Below are 24,699 nucleotides of genomic sequence, written 5' to 3'. Positions count from 1 at the left end.
TGCAGCCCGCCTCCAGTGGTGTCGCGACAGGCCTGAATGGAGGGACGAATGGAGACGTGTCGTCTTCAGCGATGAGAGTCGCTTCTGCCTTGGTGCCAATGATGGTCGTATGCGTGTTTGGCGCCGTGCAGGTGAGCGCCACAATCAGGACTGCATACGACCGAGGCACACAGGGCCAACACCCGGCATCATGGTGTGGGGAGCGATCTCCTACACTGGCCGTACACCACTGGTGATCGTCGAGGGGACACTGAATAGTGCACGGTACATCCAAACCGTCATCGAACCCATCGTTCTACCATTCCTAGACCGGCAAGGGAACTTGCTGTTCCAACAGGACAATGCACGTCCGCATGTATCCCGTGCCACCCAACGTGCTCTAGAAGGTGTAAGTCAACTACCCTGGCCAGCAAGATCTCCGGATCTGTCCCCCATTGAGCATGTTTGGGACTGGATGAAGCGTCGTCTCACGCGGTCTGCACGTCCAGCACGAACGCTGGTCCAACTGAGGCGCCAGGTGGAAATGGCATGGCAAGCCGTTCCACAGGACTACATCCAGCATCTCTACGATCGTCTCCATGGGAGAATAGCAGCCTGCATTGCTGCGAAAGGTGGATATACACTGTACTAGTGCCGACATTGTGCATGCTCTGTTGCCTGTGTCTATGTGCCTGTGGTTCTGTCAGTGTGATCATGTGATGTATCTGACCCCAGGAACGTTTCAATAAAGTTTCCTCTTCCTGGGACAATGAATTCACGGTGTTCTTATTTCAATTTCCAGGAGTGTATATCAACGACCGTCTGCAGCTGAAGGTGTAATATATAATTCTAATTTCATTCTAGACGGCTGCAGGTCATTAATGGTGTCTGTTCTTTCGGACATGTCCGAAAGAATAGACATAATATCCATATGTTGAAATACAATCGCCTCTAAATAGGAGACTATAGCTAACGTATTTCAAAAGTCGTAATAAGAAGCAAAAGCAAGAACAAAAGTCAAACGAAAAGGCAGACGAAGCACTTCAGGTATCTTCGGGTTCCATCTAAACTGCGCCCCCATGCACAGACGTGCTTTCTAGTGTGATGCGTTGTATTTCATTTCTATAAAGAAATGTAAAGTCCAGAACCGTCAAAAGAATAAGTAAAAGTGTGATTAGTTACCGTTGTTTAATGGGTGAACTTGTGAAATTATTAATGACGTGTGAACTGTTAAATAGACGGTGGATAATGATTGTAATTCCAAATCTTTCGTCTTCCGCTAGTATTAATGCATATGGAATTCCAAAACGGTAGAGAACCAATTACTAACAGTTCATTTCAGCCTCCAGACAATGGATCTACGACTTAAGTGCTGTTTTCTGTGCATGGTACGGCTATAAATGAGTAGAGGTTGGTGAACCTCATCAGAAATCCCATGCAATTCGCTCAGAGCAGTGAAATCAACTAGGTAGCTCGCGTGTGCTGCATTCTCAGTGCAAATGGGAACAGCAACAAATAATCTGTGGGAACACAAAGGAAGTACATATCTCGAGAGAAACAGTCTTTCTCAAAGTGAAATTATTTTAAAGTGTTCCCCCATACTCCTTTCGTATTTCTAAAGAAGTACGTTGTGTGTTACTTCAATCCCGTTTCATCTTTCTTCCCATTAAAAGATCCTAAATATCTAGCCCACTTCTGAGCGTTTACTATTATCATTTTCACCTCTTCGCAAATTTATGACACTTGTGCTGTTGTAGGTTATACAAAATTCCAAGTTTCACTTCTCAACCCTTTATTTCGAAATTTGTCTTGTATTTCCTCGTTTGCCCTTTCCGACCACCACATCCCAGTCCTTTGGCAGTCCAAAACTGTTCCTTTTCTGTACTTTCGTTATGACTGCTTTCATCTCCTTGTCTATGTGGTAAAAGGTAGGCATACATACTTGAACAACTAATCATTACAAGGCAAAGGCCTTATTATAAAATAGTCATCTTCATCAAACCGCAGTCTGCAGAGAGACCGCAAAGTATGAAATCAAGGCCAGAATTAATTGCGCTATTTCAGACCAACTAAGTTGCCAATGTATAAATCTTCGTACTCAGGGTCAGATGAAGTCCAATATCAAAAATTTCTCATCATAGGTATGATATGACGCCTGCCTATGAGGGTTGATATGTTATGATTAACCTCTTCAGATTCATGTTGACCTCAAAGAAATCAATTTTTTACCTCTGTCATCTGATAAAAAATTTAAAAAATGACGCAGCTTTCGTCACTGGATTGCGCCAATGTCAGGCAACTGATATTTTTCCTTCTTTGTTGTTATTTGATCCTCAACATACAGCGATCTATAAGGCAACTGATTCCCTTTCTGCTCTGGCCATTCGTGTGTGTCTTTGGATACACCTGGAAAGCACTTACTGTAAAGGTGACGTCTCATGGAAATCAGAATGTAGATATCTTATTGGCAAAATTAATTATTCGCTTTCTATTAGGTGTCGTCGTTCGGGAAAGTATAACAATATAGTTATATTAGTTGGAATTGTAACAGTTTGCCTTCTAAACTTACTTCGTTCTTTCCTGGCGTCAAAATGATTCACATTTAGGGTAACACACATTCAGGATTCCTGTACATGAACTGGCTTTTCTCTGAGAAACAAGATGAATGTTTTGTAATTACAGCTCTGTAGAGCAATCTGTTTTACACTCAAATTAGGAGTGCTACTCTCCGCTTCCTTCATCAGAACATAGCTGGCGGCAGAATATTTGTTAACAATGCGACACCGAGGAGAAGAGAGAAGATAAAGACAGTTTGTTCGTATGGCTTCAAGAAAGTATTTACTATTTGAACAGCAGTGCAGGGTTACTGACAGAGTGTGAGAAGTTGAAAAAATGCTTAAATGCCAGTACCTGTACTTATCGCACAAGTTTCTAAGCACATTTTGCACAACCAAAATGTTTACGAAGGAAGATAAGTTCACTGAGAAGCATAAGCGATCTGTATTTTCTTCTCTGCCCTCATACGAAAAGCTGAACGAGGTAATACAGTTGTTAAGGCACTTGATTCGCTTTCATGAGAAGGTGGGTTCATTTAGTAGTCTTGTCTTTCAGAATTAGTTTTGTCGTGGCGTTACGCTGCTGAGGCTAGCGCGGTATACTATAGGACTTATGGAGGAATATCTTGCAGGTAATATCTAAGATAGCAGAAACAGAGAATTCTGCCTGCGAAATTCCTGTTGGTTTCTTAGAGGAGGCTAACATTCCGCTAGTACCTCATAATGCATGAGGATAAAACAATTTCCATAATTCTGCAACAGATTGAGCTTAGTGACGTAGGCCTGCAGTTATGTGCATCTGTCTCTCTTTAAAATGTACTCTGTGTGTTAATACGTCATACCTAATAGAAAGCATTTTTGGCAACCTTAATTACCATTTTCTACCAGCATGTCATAAATGCTCATTAGCTGACCACTGATTTTTCGGAGACTGTCACCGAATAATCTTTATGCAACGGAGCCATTTACCCTACTTACAGACCTCTTTATTATTTTAGATCCACCTGGACGAGTGTGACCTGGCGCTGGAGAAATGCCCCAACTCGTGTGGAGTATCAGTTCAGCGACGCTACAAGTCGTTACACTTGAAGGTAAGTTGCTTCTCGCTGCTGCCGTGCGTACTGATTGCCTCCAGTATTCGGTCAGGTGTCTGGACTGGGACTACATATCTTCTTCTCTTTACTAACAAAACACTCTTCTGATTTGTGGCGGAACAATTATTAATAGTAAGTGAAGCTGAACTTAAGTTTTACTGTTCACCATCACGATGTACAGATCCGCTCGGGAGTTTCTGAAAGTAAAAGGAGGAAGACTAATACGGAAATAGAAGAGTGGCTGGAAAATTAGCTGAATAACCACATGAGGTTTGGAGCAGGTGTCAAGAATGTATAGAACATCTGTATAAGATGAAGCAAATACCAAGTGAAATCAAAAATATGTGCCCGACCTAGACTCGAAATCGGAACATTTGCCTTTCGCAGGGAAGTGCTCTACCACCTGAGCTACCCAAGCACGAGTCTAGACCCGTCCTAACAGCTTCACTTCTGCCAGTACCTCGTCTGCTACCTTCCAAACTTCACAGAAGCTCTCCTGCGAAACTTGCAGAACTAACACTCTCGTGTGAGGACGGGTTCTGAGTCGTGCTTGGGTAGCTCAGATGGTAGAGCACTTCCCCGTGAAAGGCAAAGATCCCAAGTTCGAGTCTCGGTCCGGCACACAGTTTTAATCCGACAGCTGTAGAGTGAAAATTTCATTCTCAAAGTGAAATCAAGACTGAAGACAAGGAATATGTGCCAGAAGATGAAAAGAGAGTAGAAGTACAAAAGGCGATGAAAGAGATGAAGAATCGGAAGGCATGTAGGCATTTTGAATCGATAATTTGGCTATCAGAGTTGTTGAAGAATTTGGGAAACACGGGAAGGAACGAAACAGCTTACCTCTGTAATGAGATTTAGGAGAAAGGGGAATGGTCTGATCACTTCCTTGCAGCAGTAATGATACCAATTGAGTTAAAGAGAAATACGATACAATGTCAGTTGCATAGGTCTATCAGCCTAATTTCTCAAGCAGCTAATGTACTACTGAGAGTGCTGAACACAAGGCTGTATAGCAAGTTGGACAGATTGACTCAGGTGGAACAGTTCGGATTTATAGGAGGAAAAGGAACAAAGGATGCTATTGGCCCTGTTAAGAATCGTACGGGAAAGATATATTGATAAGATAGAGAAATTTATGCTTTTTTTATCAGTTTGGATGAAGTTTTAAGCGGAATACAATGGAACAAGCTGATGGAAATTTTGAAGAAGAAAGGAGTAGGTTGGAAGGAGAGAAAACTGGTCCAGAACTTATATTTACGAAAGAGAATAGGTAATGGAAATTAAATGTCAGAATTAAGCAGCAATAGAAGGGGCGTCAGACAAGGTTGATGCCTCGTATTGTGAAAGGATTAGCTGGCAAAAGATGTGTGTACTGCTGGAAAGAGAATAAATTTATTAGATGATATGGTATTAGCGGCAGAAAGTGAACAAACCGTAAATAATATACTAGAAGATCTGATGAAGCTTGTATGAAATATGTGATGAGAACGAACACGGCAAAAATAAAGAGTATGGCGACCGTCAAAGGGAGGAGACTAACAAATCTAAAGAAAAGACAATTTATTATTAGCCAAGTTAGAGCATTTAAATCTCTTGGAAGTACTATCACTAAAGATTTGAGATTCCATCAAGAGGTGGAAACTCACATTTCTGTAGCGAAGGAGACATTCTACAAAAGGAGGAAATTATTATGTTGCAAAATAGAGACAGGTCTGAGGATAAACCTGGCTAGTGTTCTGTCTGGAGTGTGGCATTCCATGTAGCAGTAACGTGGACACTGAGATGAGAGGATGAAAAAAAAAAAAAAGCTAGAAGCATTTCAGACGTGGCTGTGGAGGTAATATTAAGTAACGAAACAGTGTTGGAAAGGGTTGGTGAGAGAAGACTGCTGTAGGTTATGGGAGAAAAGAAGAATAAGTAGATGAGACATTCGTTGAGCCGTGAATGTTTGCTAACGGACGCTTTTGAAGGTCTAGTTTGTGACAGGAGATTAACAGAAAGGAGGAGATACAGCACGACAGACGACGTCAAGGGAAAGGCAAATTATGGGGACCTGAAGAGGATGGCAGAAGACAAGAAAGCGTGGAGAACTACGACGTTAAAACCACCCAATTAGCAGAACACTGATGATGATGATGATGATGATGATGATGAGCATGGTGTAACGTAAGAAAAATCGACTCTAAATTATCTCGTACATTTGGTTCACAATCACGTTGGATGCCACTGTGTCGCAAAACTACCGGCAGATAAAGCTGGTAGTCTTCAGTGAGAAGGGCGAATTATTTGTATTTTTCTTGGTTTCATTTGTTATTTATCAATCAAAAAATTTAAGTTGACGTGTAGATCAATAATGAAACGGAGGTATTCTTCTTTCGTACGATCATTCAGGTTGGTACTCAGCCTCACTGCTCGTCAGTGCATGTTGGTGTACAGTAACGGAACAATAGTTATTTGAAACTGATGACAATTTGCTAGCCGTTTTCTTCACTAAGAGAGTGCAAGTTCAAGATACGCAGTAAAGAACTATTTTTCCCAAAAATGTTACGCTTCCTCCTAGCGCTCATGATTTATCGATCGGTGCTTACAAGTGTCTACATACATCAATTCTTTTTTAAAAATGATGTTTTTCTGTCTAGACGTTGAAGAAAAGGAGAAACAATCGTTACTTTCAACTGAAGGCTACTTCGGATATATTGAAGTTTTGCGGAATTAATGTTGGTATCCAAATATTTCATTAGGCTTTCAGATTTGTCATTTTCTCTTTGGATACATAAATTACCACTTATTCTAAACGTTAATATACTTACATAACTCTAACCGCCTCTTCCTTGCGACATCTCATCATTCAGATAGTTTCTAAGACAAACAGCAGTTAGGTTAATGTTCTTTGTTTCAAATAGGTTTCAACTGTAACCCAAGGTAATTTAAACAATGAAAAAGCATCACTTGAAGACAAACAATGCAGCCGGTTTACACGTTCTCATTACTTCGTTATCCACTTTCTCACAGGATCGCTTGCATCAAATAGTAATATGAACCATTATCACAATAACAGCGTCTTACAGAAAATACACTACCAAACAAAAAGTATGACGTGACCGGGTGACGATATAACTTCGTACATGTACACAGTGACGTCGGGTATGTAAATAATTAGAGTTGCAATTATCTGTGACAGTTAGAGGGTCAGCGGAGTGCTTAAGTGTTGTACGTGTTTAGCGTTATCACCACGCCTGGTAAGGGATTTAAAGGTAGTGAACAGCGTCAGATGTTGAATGGTCAGTGTGAATGACACGTAGATGCTGCGCACTCCTGTGAGACCACGATTTCCACACCTGACAGTGTAAGTTCCCCACAATGCGTTTCTGTATAAAATTCAGCCCAGATTTACCTCCCACTCTATAAAATGTCCACGTATTACCAAAACTATGAACCCTCAACCTATTATTCAACTTAAACTCGTATACTGACCTTTAACTAAATAGAACCTAATTTGAACTGAGCTGTAACTGGTTGGAATACAGCTTGTCTTTATGTTAAATGCGCAACTGAAGTAATGCAATTATCTGGCGTAATCAAAATTTCCACTTACCTTGCATCTTGATATCAGTGTTGCAGATTTCTCGAAAGCACAACAGCAAACAGCAAGCAGACAGTGGCTAACTAGATTTCTACTTCTCAAATAAAATTTTCAAACAATATTCAAACTGTAGTTTATCATATGGTGCAATGTGGTAGTACGTAATGATAAACTTTCTTTAAAGTGTCGGATGACGAGACTAACTATTCCTATGAAACGATACTCGAAGCCAACGATTTTAGAATGAAGTATATGTTCAAGAAGACAGAGTAAAACTACGCATGATCTTCACATGTAACTTTGGTCCGAACAACACTATGCTTAACGCAGTGAACAATGTACACACAGTGTATCCAACGTACAAATTTCCATAAAACCCTAGCAGCTTAATCCGTTAAAATGCTAATGCATGACTCAGAGAAGTGTGGTGGTCTTTCTCTTAGCTCTGAACAAATGAACAATAATCATTCCGACAAACTAGCTGAGAAGTGCTGTAGTCTTACCTCGAACTTCTTCTCTTCAAATTTGTAACATTATTCGAAATTTATATTCTTTTCGCCTTTAGATATATACATCATATTAATCTTTCGCGTCCTTTACAATAAATCTTTCTTCATGTGACAGATACCATCACGAGTCAACATAGCACTACTGAATGCATCTATTACCTACCACATTTCAACTAAGAATATATAAGACTGCGCAGAGACAAGAACTGTACCACAACAAGACCACAGATTGTTTAACAATAACATAACTTGATCTCTCTCTGACGTGCACACCGGCAACTTACAAAAATCAAAATCAGGTGTCCACATTACAACAAAGTTTAGAAGTGGCCCGATTCTCGGTCATCATTTGGCAGCGTTGTAGAATCCTACAATATCCAGATTTGTGGGACAATCGGACTAGACAGTGACACCATGTTGGACTACACGGCAACGCGAGGGCAGGGATATTCGTTGTCAAGGATCCGGTCGACCAAGACTGACCGCTACAAGGGAGGTTTTCCGTGTTGTCCAACGAGCACGTCGTGATGCTACTACATTTTATTTAATTAATTTATTTATTTAAGAAATTTTGTTTAAGAAAATTCTCTGCTCCTTATTTATTTTTGGCATTTTTAGTTATTTTCCAAAGGTTTTGTTTAGGTTTTATCTTCAGTCTTTTAAAAGCTAAAGAATATAAGACTTTGGTTTTAAATGCCACAGGAAAGTTAGATATATGTCCTGCAACGTCTGTCTCGCTAATACTCCTCGTCGGAACTGCTCCTCATGAAATCTCTAAAATGTTTATTTCGCTACGAAGATCGTTCGGCACAACAAGATGCTATGTTGTATGATGCTTACTGATTGATGTTTCTAACTTATCTATCAACGGAAAGTTTATTGCTTCTGAGATATTCTCTCGAAGAATATTGACCGTGAAAAGATGCAGGCTCGAACTATCATTCCACACTGCACCTCCGCTCGATCTACGTCACGTGATATCTGAAGAATGTTTGTCAAATCTTTCATAAATTGATAAACACACACCTTGAATGCGTATTATTTTCTTGACTTCGTTTATTATGCCATCGAGTAACTAAACATTCACAGTGGAGCTCTTAATAGCAGAACACTAGCAAAATCTCTCCAACATAAAACACGTCCGATCTCTGTAATCGCTTCACACAGAGTCCTTCAATATACATCTTTCGTCACTTATTCCAGAGATATGCTTCCATAGCACGGAACGTCCAAATCTCGCAGGCATTTTATACTACTCTCGGCATTAAAAATTTCTTCATTTGCAATTGGTCTCGGTGATTAGTAGCAGCAGTGATAGGAAATTGACGTTACTCAGTTGCTGTTGGGTGCTCAGTCCTTTTTATTATTACTTTTGAATCAAGTACACTTTATTTGGAACCAATTGCAGATGAAATTTCATTTGCAATTGGTCTCGGTGATTAGTAGCAGCAGTAATAGGAAATTGACGTTACTCAGTTGCTGTTGGGTGCTCAGTCCTTTTTATTATTACTTTTGAATCAAGTACACTTTATTCGGAACCAATTGCAGATGAAATTGACAGCAAGACACCATTATCAGATTTAAGTATTAAGACACAATGTGTAATTAAAAAATCCTTAAGCAAGTTGCACTCATGGCTGAAGGCCTAATGGACCAGAAATTCAATTTATTTGTCGGCTGAAGGCCCCAATAGTACTCAAAACAATTTAATGGCTGAAGGCCTGGATAGGAAATTAAATTTCTCTTGGAGATTGAAAATTTTTTGTTTCAATACAGAAAAACACAATCATTCTTTTTTTTAAAAGAAAAGAAAAAAAACTATCATCAGAATCTGATCAAACCAAAAGAGAAGTTGGCCTCAGACAGTGCTCCTAGGATCGGCCTGGGAAAGGTCGCTCAAATTGGTAACCAACGAGACAGGCACCCAAGAGTTGTATTCGCTTAACCAGATGGCAACTCAAACTAGTGACAGTTAATCCAGACCAACACTCTTCCAAAATCTACTTAAGGCCTGATAACCAGTACAAAGATGGAATAACCCAGGCAAGGCGGAAGCGGGGGACAGTACTGCGTCTTCAGAATCCGGTGGTTTAGAACATCCAGAAGCAGAAGGAACCATTACGACCAAACTAGTCCAAAAGAAACAACATATACGGACCACAGACAAGGAGGCTGTCGAACTACACGCCCTACCGGATAGGTACACTGCTGTGAAAATACGCCAACGTCCAGGGCAGGAAACTGGGGCGCTAGCGGCCACTAGACAGAAAAATGCCGCTGGTTGAACTTCACCAATAAACACAACGAATTCAATGATTAATAATAAGAAGCTGAGGACAGCTAACTAATCTCGCCAAGTCCAAACACTCCACTCGTTGCTCTTCGACTCAGGGACAGTGCGAGCAACAACTCGCAAACAAATGGCGGGATCTCAAAATAGTGGAGGTTTCACTACTGGGGTTAATGTTCACTCAACTCAAACGTCCTGGGTCCGGTGGACAACGACGTTGTGGCCCTCGCCCAACTGCAGCCCCTTGATCAGCCAGTGCCTGCATTCCGCCAGCCGTCCCGGCATAACCCCGCGCTGCCACACTTCACTGCTGTCTTATGTCAAAGCGGTAGGTGGATCAAAACAAAATGTCCAGACACTCTGTGACCAAAATGGTACTGAAACAGAGGATGACAGACTAAAGGCCAAAATACTAAATGTCTTTTTCCAAAGCTGTTTCACAGAGGAAGACTGCACTGTAGTTCCTTCTCTAGATTGTCGCACAAATGACAAAATGGTACATATCGAAATAGACGACAGAGGCACAGAGAAACAATTAAAATCGCTCAAAAGAGGAAAGGCCGCTGGACCTGATGGGACACCAGTTCGATTTTTCACAGAGTACGCGAAAGAACTTGCCCCCCATCTTCCAGCGGTGTACCGTAGCTCTCTAGAAGAGCGTTGCGTTCAGAAGGATTGGAAAAGGGCACAGGTCATCCCCGTTTTTAAGAAGGGACGTCGAACAGATGTGCAGAACTATAGACCTATATCTCTAACGTCGATCAGTTGTAGAATTTTGGAACACGTATTACGCTCGAGTATAATGACTTTTCTGGAGACTGGAAATCTACTCTGTAAGAATCAGCATGGGTATCGAAAAAGACGATCGTGTGAAACCCAGCTCACGCCATTTGTCCACGAGACTCAGAGGGCCATAGCCACGGGTTCACAGGTAGATGCCGTGTTTCTTGACTTCCGCAAGGCGTTCGATACAGTTCCCCACAGTCGTTTAATGAACAAAGTAAGAGCATATGGACCATCAGACCAATTGTGTGATTGGACTGAAGAGTTCCTAGATAACAGAACGCAGCATGTCATTCTCAATGGAGAGAAGTCTTCCGAAGTAAGAGTGATTTCAGGTGTGCCGCAGGGGTGTGTCATAGGACCGTTGCTATTCACAATATACATAAATGACCTTGTGGATAACATCGGAAGTTCACTGAGGCTCTTTGCAGATGATGCTGTGGTGTATCGAGAGGTTGTAACAATGCAAAATTGTACTGAAATGCAGGAGGATCTGCAGCGAATTGACTCATGGTGCAGGGAATGGCAATTGAATCTCAATGTAGACAAGTGTAATTTGCTGCGAATACATAGAAAGATAGATCCCTTATGATTAAGCTACAAAATAGCAGGTCAGCAAGTGGAAGCAGTTAATTCCATAAATTATCTGGGAGTGCGCATTAGGAGTGATTTAAAATGGAATGATCATATAAAGTTGATCGTTGGTAAAGCAGATACCAGACTGTGATTCATTGGAAGAATCCTAAGGAAATGCAATCCGAAAACAAAGGAAGTAGGTTACAGTACGCTTGTTCGCCCACTGCTTGAATACTGTTCAGCAGTGTGGGATCCGTACCAGATAGGGTTGATAGAAGAGATAGAGAAGATCCAACGGAGAGCAGCGCGCTTCGTTACAGGATCATTTAGGAATCGCGAAAGCATTACGGAGATGATAGATAAACTCCAATGGAAGACTCTGCAGGAGAGACGCTCAGTAGCTCGGTACAGGCTTTTGTTGAAGTTTCGAGAACATACCTTCACCGAGGAGTCAAGCAGTATATTGCTCCCTCCTGCGTATATCTCGCGAAGAGACCATGAGAATAAAATCAGAGAGATTAGAGCCCACACAGAAGCATACCGACAATCCTTCTTTCCACGAACAATACGAGACTGGAATAGAAGGGAGAACCGATAGAGGTACTCAGGGTACCCTCCGCCACACACCGTCAGGTGGATTGCGGAGTATGTGGATGTAGATGTAGATGCTCCGTCCCAACCAACTGCCAACACACCCGATAAAGAACACACTTGATGTCCTTCCAAAGATAGTACCACAGTACTAGGTATCGATAAACTCAGGTGCTGCCACTCGCGGAATGACAACTCTAGAAACGTAATGACACCAGTAAACACAAGAAGAAAACGAGACGCCACTATCCCTATTACACGATGCCAACCAGGGGGGAATCCAAGAAGTGGCCTAACCAAACTTAATTTGATTAAGATGGACTCAGTATTGCTTACCAGTGCGGTTGTCCTTAACTGGGCGTAAAATACACATAATAGTACAGGGACCCAGGAAACAGAAAGTGAACTTATCAAGGTTTCCAACACGCACCTCCCTCCCGGGAAAATTACGGACATACAGCTGCTCTCATGGTTTACCCTTGAAGACTCGTAGATAACGGTCAACTTGTTTGTTGTGGGCCTCGAGAATATTGCGCCTGGTACGATTCCAGTTTTCCTTGCTGATCGGATGGGTAATGTCCGCAGAGATTCGATCTTGCATAGGCTGCACAACAACACAAACGGTTGCGCTTGGAGTGGTACCTTCACTGGAAAACATGGACTGCTAATAAATGACATCGAATTCTGTGAACTGATGATCGCGATTCTGCATTACGTCGATAACCATCCTAGGCGAGTATGTCGGTGACCTGCAGAGAAGTCTCATTTTCCCACTGTTTGGGATAGGTACAGCGATGTTGCTCCTGTAGGAGCCGTCGGAGATGACTTCTGGTCATGGTTCGTAGTGGTTCAGACAACTCTGACGGCACGATGGTACCTCACGGACATCCAGCGTCCTCATGTTTACCTCTCAAGTGACAATATCGTGTTGCCAGTTTTCAACGGTTAATCCTTGTCGATGCATGGCACATATCTCTCTGAACTGTCTGCGTAATGATGAGGAACTCCTGTGGCCAGTGATAACCCAAGATCTGTCCCCGATAGAACATTTTTTGGGCTAGCTCTGACACCAGCTCCATCCTAATGCCAGCCAGTATAGACAGTACGAAGGGCCAATTACAACTTTTAAGCGCCAGTGTGCAGCGGGAGGGTATGCTACACCTCTATGACACCGTTCCCAAACGAATCAGTGCATGCATCTGGGGCAGAGGGCGTGCAACGCCATACTGAAAAGGAGGCACCCTACACCAAGGCGACAGGAGTAACATCCCTGTACCTATCCCAAGCAGTGGAAAAATGAGACTTCTCCGCAGGTCGCCGCCATACTCGGCTACGATAGTCATCTACATTGTACAGAATTGCAATTTGTTCCGGCCTAACCACAAGCGCCGGCACGAAGACGAAGAAAGCAAGAGCAGAGAAGGCGGTGACACGACGCCGGCCCATTGTCCGCTGACAAGGACCGCGCCACGACAGGAGCGGCCTCTACCCGAAGAGAATACAAGTATCGCTCCTGCTAGCTTCGGGCACAGAGTACTAGGAGAGCACTATGATAACAGTGACGTGTGATCCATATCAATTCCTTACATGTATCTTGTATACAGCAAAGGACTGCATGTTATTTGCATGTCTCCCATCGCTGGCGACACTGTTGTAAATTCAAAGTTAAGTATTTTCAATCCTCTTTATTATAATAAAAACTGTTAACCTGATTCGCTTGAAGCGTTGTATAGCTATCCAAGAAAGCAGCATCCTTTAGGAACCCTACAAGCGACAAGTGAGCAGGACCCCACACAATTCATCACTACACAGAAATCGATGTCAAGTTTGACTCGATATTGTAAAAACCGAAGCAACACAGATTCCCTGACAACCCCTGAACGTTTATTTCGTTCCCTCCTTCTCTTTCTAGGTGCTTCAGTTCTTTGTCAGGCTATAGACGCTTCAAAAGACAAATGTCATCGAAACGTGTGCTCCTTTTTCTATGGTTTTTAATTCACAACTAAGTGAAATTTACGGGAATTAGTACAGCGCAGTTAACTGCAAGTTTAACGACAGATTTATGTTGTGCTTTGTTGTCACGTTCACTTTACAGCTTATGTTCAAATATATTACCTCGGACACTAGTTAGTGCCTTTTCTTGACTGTGGCCTTTGTGTCACTGAACGATGCCGGTTTGTACAGTATTGTGTAACGTCGTCGTGAGTCAAAAATTGTCTCTCTCGTTTTCGTATGTAGAACATGTCACAGCAGCCGACATTTGTCCTGATCTTACGTTCATTGTGGACGATGTGTTATGAGTGAGGATGATACCCATCGTTGTATGTAAAAACAGCCGTCATCAAGACGAAAGCGACCAGTGTCCATGGTCGGCAAATAAGTGTCCCGAAAGCTGATGGAAAAATGTGGAAACTGGCGGCTCAGCATAACTTTCGTTCTAAAAACAATGTTAAATACTATGAAACAAAAAATGCTCTGAGCACTATGGAACTTAATATCTATGGTCATCGGACCCCTAGAACTTAGAACTACTTAAACCTAACTAACGTAAGGACATCACAAACACCCAGTCATCACGAGACAGAGAAAAATACTATGAAACACCCGGTATTATAATTTTCTAAAGTCCTGCAGGACTTCGTGCTTGCTAGATATGGCACGACACCTCCCTTTACATCACGAATGTTCGTGCTTACATTTTTAAAGAATTGAAATGCGAGCCCATTAAAGATTTGAAAATACTGGTGGGCATCCTCTTCACTCATCCTATCTGTCCACAAATATGATAAAATTTACGTTGAGCGTTAGATGGTGTGGTTCTTTTGTTCAACGAAAACTATGTCACCTCATGGAATAATCCTTAGTTGCGGTTTTTAATAACACCGTTCATTGTGAATGACCACTACAATCGAACGAGAAACAGCACAGCCGTCCGACTAGAGCTACCTTGTGTGTACACTATTTAGAGACTACTTTCTGTATGTTACTTGTCTAATGCAGTATTGCTCTAACAGGTGGTCTTACATTCAATCGAGGAAAAACATTTCACCTCCGTAATATTAACTTATACGTATTGTTTATCATCTGTTATTGTCCGTCTCTAAAAGATGCTACCCACTATTACGTGCAAGGAAAATTGAATTTACACTTGAGAACTTTCTCTCATAAAAGAGCTCTTCACATAGAAGGAGGAGTTTCCGTCAGTGAAAGAAACGGACAGCTGTCGAGAGAACCAGCAAGGCTTTTACCAGGAAAAATATTAGTGGACGGAACAATGAAAGCTTTACGCTTCTGACGGGGGAAACGTTTCTTGGCTTCAATAGTGCGGTATAATTATCGGAGCCGTAGCTAAGACACTCTGAAGGAAACAAATATTAGGCAACGTAACATTCTTCTTTTCCGTAGAGTTTTATTTCATTCTCTGCCACACTTCTCTTGCAAATGACAACATGCGGTAGCGCACCAATTGTGTTCAGCTGTGGCACCAAATAACCGTCATGAACCCTGCAATATTTCCTTCAGCGTTATTCGTAATCTTTTGTGAATTATTCGTTGCCATAGCGGTATTGCCTTATTCGGAAATCAAGTTTTGACGACTGTGCACCTTTGCAAGGATAAGGGTCAAAAATGTCTATAGGCTACTGAAATTATTAAATTTTACAGTTTATTTTGAGTATACTATATATACACGAAGGATAACTTCCACATGTACATATCCACTCGCTGCTAGTTTGAAGTGTTCTATTAAAACTAAACTCCGTGTTTCATCAAAAATTTCTGAGCGCAACAGCGAATACTCTCTGCATCGCTTATTGGCTAACGTCCGATATGGTTAATAGTTTGTAACCGCCCAACAGATAAAAAATAGTTATGTATAGCATCACATTCAGCGTAACACAGTTAAAAATACCTCCCAATGGTAAAAATATGTATATTGCATTCACATTTAGCCTAACCTACCAACAATAAAAATGTGACTAACCTCCTAATAAAAATGTGACTCATATATAACCTTTCAACTATTATCTGACTGTGAATCTAAATTGGTAAATTTGGACGTCAGCAGTGCTGCGTCATAGCCCTGAAAGATCATACTGAATAAATTGAAAATTCTTACCTCAATGAAGTCGCCGGATAACGCGTATATATCTGCTCCTATAAGAAATTTAACTGGAACAGCCCAGTGCAATGCTGGCCGATAGATTTGTCATGTATATATAGAAACAACTGATTTTTACTTGCAATAATAAAGATGACCATGGACTGGAGAAATCAGTAAATTCTTTAAATTTGGATGAATGATTGTCAAAAGTTAATTTTTATAAGAAATATTATTGTAAAGAGATTTTTTTAAATACAGTTACCTGGGACTTGATATAACAATAGTACATTTGCGCGAGGCTGCTTTCACCTTGCACTACATCGCTCAGGCACCGCCATCGCTCCGCACTACCGGCCCAGCCAGCTCGATACACCAGGTTGCTAGCTACTTCTTACTCCTACTGTCACACAGTTCCTACTGCAGCCAACACTGCTCTCTGGGCTGAGGTTCTCTTATAGCTTACATATCGCAGGCAGAGCGTGAGCAATCCATCGAAATTACATCTGCTCGAGCGCGCTAGCAATAAATTCCTTAGTCATGGACCTCTTACAATTTGCTTAAGAGAAATACGCTGGCTTAGGTATATTCTGAACTTGCCACTGTGAAATCCTTGACAAGTTTGTATGCTCCATTCGGCTTAATCAATTTTCTCATAAAATACAGTATTTCTATCGAAATTTATACGTTACCAAGAGACTAGAACGCACCATCAAAGGGAAAGTTCTTCAAATTAACGGTGAGATCGGAACAAACCATCTTAAGGTAATTATTGTAAAGTTGAAAGAAGAATATTCATAAGCCAAGTTACTAACATAAAATGTGTGTATCACTAGCAGAGATGTTCACAACCAAATAATCTTTTATAATGTAGTACTGTACTGGAGTTGAATATGTCGCTTCAGAAAAGTCATACAGCCGGTGAAAAATGACTTCATTAGTCAAATTGCGCACTCGAGACGTTTAGGGTGTATTTCCATTTTCAGATATCTAAAAAGCAAGACGAGACAAAGCATATGAAAAAATGTAACAAGTGTTAACAAAGTTCAAAATGCTATACCGAAAACCTACCCTCGTGCATAGAGGGTAGTTGGATACGAGCCTTACGAGCTGTATAAGTAATATAAGCTGACAGACTACTAGCTGTGGTAGGAAGACGGAGCGGAAAGGAAGACATGGTTGGCCACCAAAGGGAAAAGGCTACGTGGTGGCGAAATGGTCGTAATATTTTACTATCGAATAAAAAAAAGTTCAAACCATTTTTCTAAGGTTACAGTTGAAAATTTCTTGACTGAAAAGGTGTATATGACTATACATAACTATCATGGAAAAATGCGAGGCATCATGTAGCAAGGATGCAGCCAGCATACAAAAAATTGTATTCAGAAAAACTAATGGCTTCCAATATTGCAAAGATGACTATGATTCAATATTAACTGAAAACTATAATCATTAAATGGTAGCTGGTTTACAAAAGTAAGCAAAAATAGACTATATGCACCCAGCTCAGATGCAAACAGGGCAAATAATTTTAATAACAATAATTAAATTATGCTTAGGTGATCAACACGGTGGTGTAGAATAACAAAGACAAACTGTAATCTCCTGTAATGGACCGGTACATCTAAAAATTGGTTGTGATAGGTGCATGTAACAAGTGGTCATGACGTGGAAGAAAAAATGAGGAAGTATGAGACTGCAGAGGGGTGGAATGCAGTGGGAGTGTGGTAAAGGGGAGGGGTAGGGGTAAAGAGAAAATGGGGCTCAGTGAGAACCGAAGAAAAACATGGTGTAAAGGATAGAAAGAAAGATGATCTAATTTCGTATCTGCTCTGTACAGTTAACATATGCACTTCGCAGTTAATTAATTCACATTACTCATATGCTTTATTCTTCCCGGTGAAGATTGTATTTTACTCTGCTGTTCTGTCGCTGTATCTCCCTTACTTTTGGGCCATGTCCGTTTTAAGATAGGTCACTTCTTTATGCAATTAGTTTAAATGTTTGGATTGCTGTAGATCTGTATCTGCTTTGGAGAGATCACGCAGGCACTTTGTAATTAATTATTTCACCATACTTCAGTTCCCTCTGATGAAGTTTATGTTTTATTCTGTTGACCGTTCAGCTGCCACACCAATTGTTTTCACTAACGTGCTGTGGCAGGTGGTTTTATGCATATAGTGTAGCTTATTACCATGTAGTACTTCTACATGCTATTCCGTTTTCCATATGCTTTTACACACCACCCCTCCAGTGTGCTCCCCTTGTCTATGCCCCACCACTTGGCATCTCTTCCCTCATGCCAAACTGGTTCTTCCTCTCCACGCACTCCCCCTTTTCTCCGTCATTTTGGGTCAACACTGTTAGAATGTACTTTTGGATTGGATTTAATAGGTACTGTAAACTTTCTTTACTATAAATTGATTGTATAATCCTATACCCTTTCCGGATGCCTGTTTCACTCAGATTAAGTGTCAGCTTTCTAGACTGTAAGATAATTCTGAATGAAAAAAGAAATGTTTATTTGGTCTGCGCACTAATTGTGTACTTGATTCTTTTTGTAGGACATAGTAATACGTTTAATTTTTGTATACCTTGCTGCTACGCTTTCTTTCCTTTACACCCTGTTTTTCTTCAACAGTCATTGAACCTCATCTTACCTTTCCTCTCCCCGCTAATCCACCCTCCCCCCCTCAACAATATGCCCCTTCAGCACTCTCATATCTATTTTATACTTGCACTCCATGACACCATTTACCCTCAACTCTCGCAAGTAATTTTTAGTGAAACAGGTCCATTTCAGTGGATTACAGTTTGTGTTTGTTGTTCTACACTAGACGTGTTCTCCACGTAAACGTAATTTAATTATTGTTGCTAAAGATATATGGGCTGTTCGTATAGAACCTTCACCTGCACGCATATAAAGTCGTTTTTTTCTTACTTTGTAAAACACCTATCTCGAAATGATTATAGTTATCAGTTAGTAACGAATCTCAGTCGGTTTTTCAATTTTGACGCCACTCATTTCGCTGTGTACGATATGTCTGTACACCGCCTGCATCGTATCTCCATGGAGCCTAGCATTTGTCCATGATTTCTATGTTTGATCATAAACACCTTATCGGTCAATAAATTTTCAGTTGATATTTCTACATTTCATTTTTATTGTTACTACATAGTCTGTCACCTTTGTAAATGCCAGGCATAACGCCCCTGGCGCCACCATGTACTCTTTGCCCTTTGGTGGCCAATGTTGTCTTCCTTCCCCTCCTTCTTCCTACAACAGCTAGCGATCTGTCAGCTTATGTTACATATACATCTAATAATGCTCATATTCTATGACCATCTAGGCACTTCCTAGGTTCTCAGCTGATACATTTTGGACTTTGTTCGAGCTTGTTATATTTTTTCACATTCTGTGTAAATCTTGTTCTTATCTTACTTTTTAGACATTTGAAAATGGAAACCAATCCGAAAACCTCCAAATGTGCTATTTGAATAACTAAGTCGTTTTTACCGGCTATACGACTTTTATGAAGTGACCTGTCCGTCTCCAATACAGTATATTATATAATAAAAATGATGGCCTGCTTCCTACAAGAGTCTCAACTATATTAAATAAATTGTCGTTGGTAACATGAATTAGGGATTTCAGACTATTAACTATTAACCTTACCAAAATTCTTCTTATCAACATATCGCGAGGTATAACGGTCGTAGGTAAACACATATAAGCGTGAAAATAACTTAAGGTTGAAACAGTTGATAGGAGATCAACTTGACAGAGCTGCTGTGTCTCATTGCATGCTCTAGCAGACGTTTTTATATTCTTAATTTCACTCAACGGCCCCACCAAATCCAGTGGAAGTGTAAATTTCCTGAACACGGAACGAGAGCTTCACTAGAAACTGACAGATTTCAAACTAAGTCATATCCTGCATCAGTAACTGAATTACGAGTATCTTCCATTACGTGGCAAGGAAGTAAGGAATAGCAGATTAAGTACATTGCAAACGTTGTTACACCTAGAAGGATTACGAAACGGTTGTAATGATCTGTATAGTACTGGTTGAACACAGCTTTGAATGCAAAAACGGCTGAAAGTACGTCTTAGTCAAAGTCTTCACGTGTCGCTGGCGAAATTCTCTCCTAAGCTCAAAACATACGCTACTGTCTCTGTGCGATGGTTTCGTTGGTAAGATAACGGGAAAATGAGGCCAGGCTAGAAAACGACATTTTCTAAATAAATACATATTATAAAAGTGTATGTATGTCTGCTTATACACTTGTAGGTACGTATGTTCCACAGATTTTAACCAAACATAATACACACATCACTCACCGGTTACAAAGAATTGCAGTGGAGGCAAGAACCACCTACCAATGAAGGGAGCGAGTGTGGGGATGGAACGGTAGTATAGCTCCCGACGAGCGAATCTGCAGACTTCACTCATCCAGAATTTGAGAGTGAGAGCTCTTAGTGATTTGCAAAAAACTTTACACATAATTTCGAATATTCACGAAGATTTTTCTCGCTGACAAGCCCACACGGAATCATGGAAGAAAAAATATTTATAGCCTGCTACATTATCGCTGTTCGTACATCACATCTGCCACATCAAGGATGACGTTTTGATGTATTACTTCTTGGTACAACCTGTGTTGACGACACATTTTGCAGACAGTATTCACATATTCCACTGAATACACCTGCAAAATTATATTATTGTACGACACACAGTTCAGGAGATATGACGTCATAAGCAATGAAATGCCTAAAAAATAAGCGCATCATGCATGAAATTTAAATTTACTATTACTCTGCTACTAGCTGTATTCGCAATGCATTTCAAATACAGTATCCACATGTGGCTCAAATGTCTACGAAAGTATATCGCTGTACGACATATAGTTCAGAAGATATTACGTCATGTATGAAAAATTCCCGCGTTATACATGATGTTTTAATTTATTTCGTCTTTGCTACTATATTCAGTCTATTTCTCAAACAATATAAAAAGGATGTCATTGAATGTACCTACAACATTATATCATTGTAAGACTAATTGTTCAGGTGATGTGACGTCATAGCTATTTAGCTGCGTTACATCGAAACTACAGGATGAAATTCGCTACAGATACAGTTGAAGTATGTGTACAGATACGAGTAAAATATAGTAAACGTATGTACCAGTGCCACGCCGGCCGGAGTGGCCGAGCGGTTTTAGGCGCTACAGTATGGAACCGCGCGACCGCTACGGTCGCGGGTTCGAATCCTGCCTCGGGCATGGATGTGTGTGTTGTCCTTAGGTTAGCTAGGTTGAAGTAGTTCTAAGTTCTAGGGGACTGATGACGTCAGAAGTTAAGTCCCATAGTGCTCAGAGCCATTTTTGAACCAGTGCCACCGCAGTTAGATTTCTACCAAATGTGGTAGACATATGACTATCAGGAAAGAAAATCTGTGGGGGTTAAAAAAGCATCCTCCTATTTTGGTAGTGATGGTAACGCAGAGAGAGAAGGCGGAGGAAGAGATTGAAAGAGAGAGGAAGTAGGATATCGGCACGGATGTGAAGTAGAAGGAGATGAGCGCAGTGAGGGGGAGAGGGAAATGGACAAAGAGGAAAAGATGGACTGAGAGAAGGTTAGAGGAGCAGATGGACAGACAAAGGAAAGAGGAAGAGGCAGAGCGAGAGAGGGAAGGAGGGGGGGCGGAGAATATGAACTGGGAGAGGCTAGTGGAGAAGATGTGGTTCAGGAAATAAGTTGGAATAGGAAATGGACAGAGAGGGGGCGTGGAAGGAGATGGACAGTGGGAGGGAGGAGTAGCAGATCGACAGAGGGAATGGGGTAGATAGTATGGGGTGGTAGAGATGGACATAGAGAGGGGAGAGAAAGATGGATAAGGAGTAGGGCGAAGGTGAAGGATAGAGGGAGGGGGAACGAATATATGAGGTAGTTGAATTGGAGTAAATATGTATCCGGGCGATACAGGGTACTCAGATATTGTTAAACAGAATTTTACCTCTCGTACTGGGCTTACTACACTAGTCTCTAAATTCCACCTTAACGAGACTATGTGAACGATGCAGACGAGCTATTTCCGCGACGAGGACAGAGTATTTGAGGTCATACGTTTCTCTCTATTCGACCACATGTTACTGGTAACACTTTTTTGAGTGTATTAAATAATGTGCAGAACGAGTGCCTGCTGCGACCACCGTCGCTGCAGCGCCCGGCTACGGCGACGCTGCTGGTGAGCTCCGGTGCGGGCGGCGGCGTCGGTGGCGGCGCCGGGACTGCGGGGGGCCGCGGGACGGACGCGCTGGCAGCGTCTGCGGCGCCCGACGTGCTGGCGGCGGAGCTGGCCAAGCTGCGCAGCGCGCTCGACGAGGAGCGCCGCCTGCGCGGCGTCGCCGTCGCCGAGTTCCGCCAGCGCTGCGACGCGCTCGACCAGTGGAACAAGAAGCTAGTCCAGGTGCTCGCCGCCTTCAAGGTGAGCCACGCAGCGCCACGCAACCCCTACCATGCGATACTAAGTCTCGGTGGAGGGCAGCGATTATTCTGCACAACACCTACGCAGTTACAGTATACGCTAATCGCGTAATCAGTGTATTTGACGCCACTTTACGTTTTTTCATTACCTTCACCATCTTCAGAATACGAGGTGCAATGAATTAATAAAACATTTGCGAAAATAAGTTCAATGAAAATCGAATATCATTATACTTAACATCGATATGGACAATAACTTACTTGAAGAAATTTTCTGCATTAAGTGTGTCCTCAGCTATCAGTTTACTACTATGTGCTGATTTTTTGTTTTAGTTGTTTATATGTACATTGGTGAAGGCGACTGAATGCGTTCGACGGTGCGAATGCAAACGCCTCACAAAATATTAATTTATAAAATATAGGGCATGTTCAAAAAGTGCGTGAGTGTACTGTGACCATGATGAGCTGTGGCTTTTTGGGAATTGGCTACACTGGATTCTACAGGGGAATCCCCTGACCAGAGCGAGCATCGGAGGAACACGGTAGTACGTAAACTCACGTTGTAGTGTCCAGTGGCGTGAAAGATATAGGTAAATAATCCCGCTAAGTGCGAGCCATTTGCTGTGATCGGCTTTCTGCTCGCAGAAGAATAACACCTGCCGAAATTTTTTCGTGAATCCAAACGGTTTACGGCGAAGGTGTTAGAAACAGATCTAGTTTGTTTACGTGGTGTAGGGAACTTTTTGAAGGCAGGACAAGTGTTGTGAGGAATACCGGAGTGGAAGACCTCCCATTTTCACTGATTAGTTGGTGCAAAAAATTGAGGATATTCAATGCAACTGGATGAAATTTCAGTGATGTTTCCACAGCTCTCGGGATCTCTCTTATACGAGACACCTACAGAAACGTTGGGATACCGTAAACTGTTCGCGTGAGTGGTCCAAAACTGCTGCCTCAGCAGCACTAGAAAAATCGAGTCAATAACACCCGTGCTTTTCATAAGAGACTTCAATTGAAAGGGTGGATTTTCTGAGCTCTGTTGTGACTGTAGATGAATCCTGTTTGGCTCATTACACCTCTGAGACAAAAAAGACAGTCATCACAGTGGTGTTACACCAACTCCCCATCTGGCAAAAAGTTCAAAAGTTACAGTTTCTACAAAAAAAAAAAAATCATAGCCTCAGGGCTTCGGGAACGAAAAGGAACAGTTTTGGTGCAATTACTTCCAAGGGGGAGGGTGGGGGGACAATCAATGCACAACGATTCTGCGAGAACCCAAAAAATCCTCAAATGGAACTTTCAAAAACGAAAGAGGAGAACGTTGGGAAGAGGAGTGCACTTGTAGCAAGACGACGTTCGTCCTCACATAACCATAGCCAACACGGTGCTCTAGAACTCATTTGGTTGGGATGTTTCCAACCACCCCTCCTATTCCCCTGACATGGCGCCTTCAGATTATCATCTTCTCACCTCCGTTAGAGCACACACCAGTGGAACTGAGTTTCTTTCCGTCGAGCATGTGCAGAAAGTAATTCTGAAGTAGGGGAAAGAACTGGTGTCACGGCCCACCACATGCAATGAATGAGATATAGATTACGTGGAAAAACAGTTAACAAATGTACCAACAATGCTCTGTATCTCTTTCTAAATGACAGAAAAAAACTGGTACACTTACCTTCTGAACATGCCTTCTTTTATCGAAATTTGTAGAATTCAAAATAGTCTTTGGTCACAAAGATCTATATATTTCTATACACAGTCAGTTTCTACCTAAATGATCATCATCAAATATACTGTATTAATAAACCAGTACATAAAACGTATATATGTTTTAGCCATGATAGGCACCATGAAAATGTGTGAAACATGAGCTCTATGTAGATGGTGACCCTACTTTATTGGCTAGTATCTTGCAGTTCTATAGCTTTTGACGGTGACTTTCTGGCCTAGAGGGTTATTTAAGTTTCATTTACTATAAGGGCGATCAGAAAGTCTCCGTTTGTGCACGTTGCTGCAGCCTATATGCAACCGAGCACGATTGAGATGTGATTGTATACAATGACCGCCATATAGATAAGAGTTTAGTCTGGCATTCGAACGCAAATTTAAAGTTTAGGAGGACTGACACATCTGATAATTATATGG

General features: G+C 41.5%; 1 protein-coding gene across 1 annotated transcript in view; it reads left to right on the top strand.

Annotated features, from left to right (window-relative positions):
- Window positions 1-22,145: 22,145 nt before the first annotated feature.
- The window catches only part of LOC124805608 (TNF receptor-associated factor 3), a 57,587-nt gene continuing 55,033 nt past the window's right edge, over window positions 22,146-24,699 (top strand). Inside the window, exons 1-4 of the mRNA XM_047266175.1 lie at window positions 22,146-22,178; window positions 22,259-22,315; window positions 22,424-22,555; window positions 22,888-22,897. Coding sequence (XP_047122131.1) covers window positions 22,146-22,178; window positions 22,259-22,315; window positions 22,424-22,555; window positions 22,888-22,897 — 232 coding nt within the window. The remainder of the gene's footprint in view (window positions 22,179-22,258; window positions 22,316-22,423; window positions 22,556-22,887; window positions 22,898-24,699) is intronic.

Source organism: Schistocerca piceifrons, chromosome 7, assembly GCF_021461385.2.
Source record: "Schistocerca piceifrons isolate TAMUIC-IGC-003096 chromosome 7, iqSchPice1.1, whole genome shotgun sequence".
NCBI lineage: Eukaryota > Metazoa > Arthropoda > Insecta > Orthoptera > Acrididae > Schistocerca > Schistocerca piceifrons.
The sequence above is the reverse complement of the archived record's forward strand: the minus strand, read 5'-3'. Positions and strand labels throughout refer to the sequence as shown.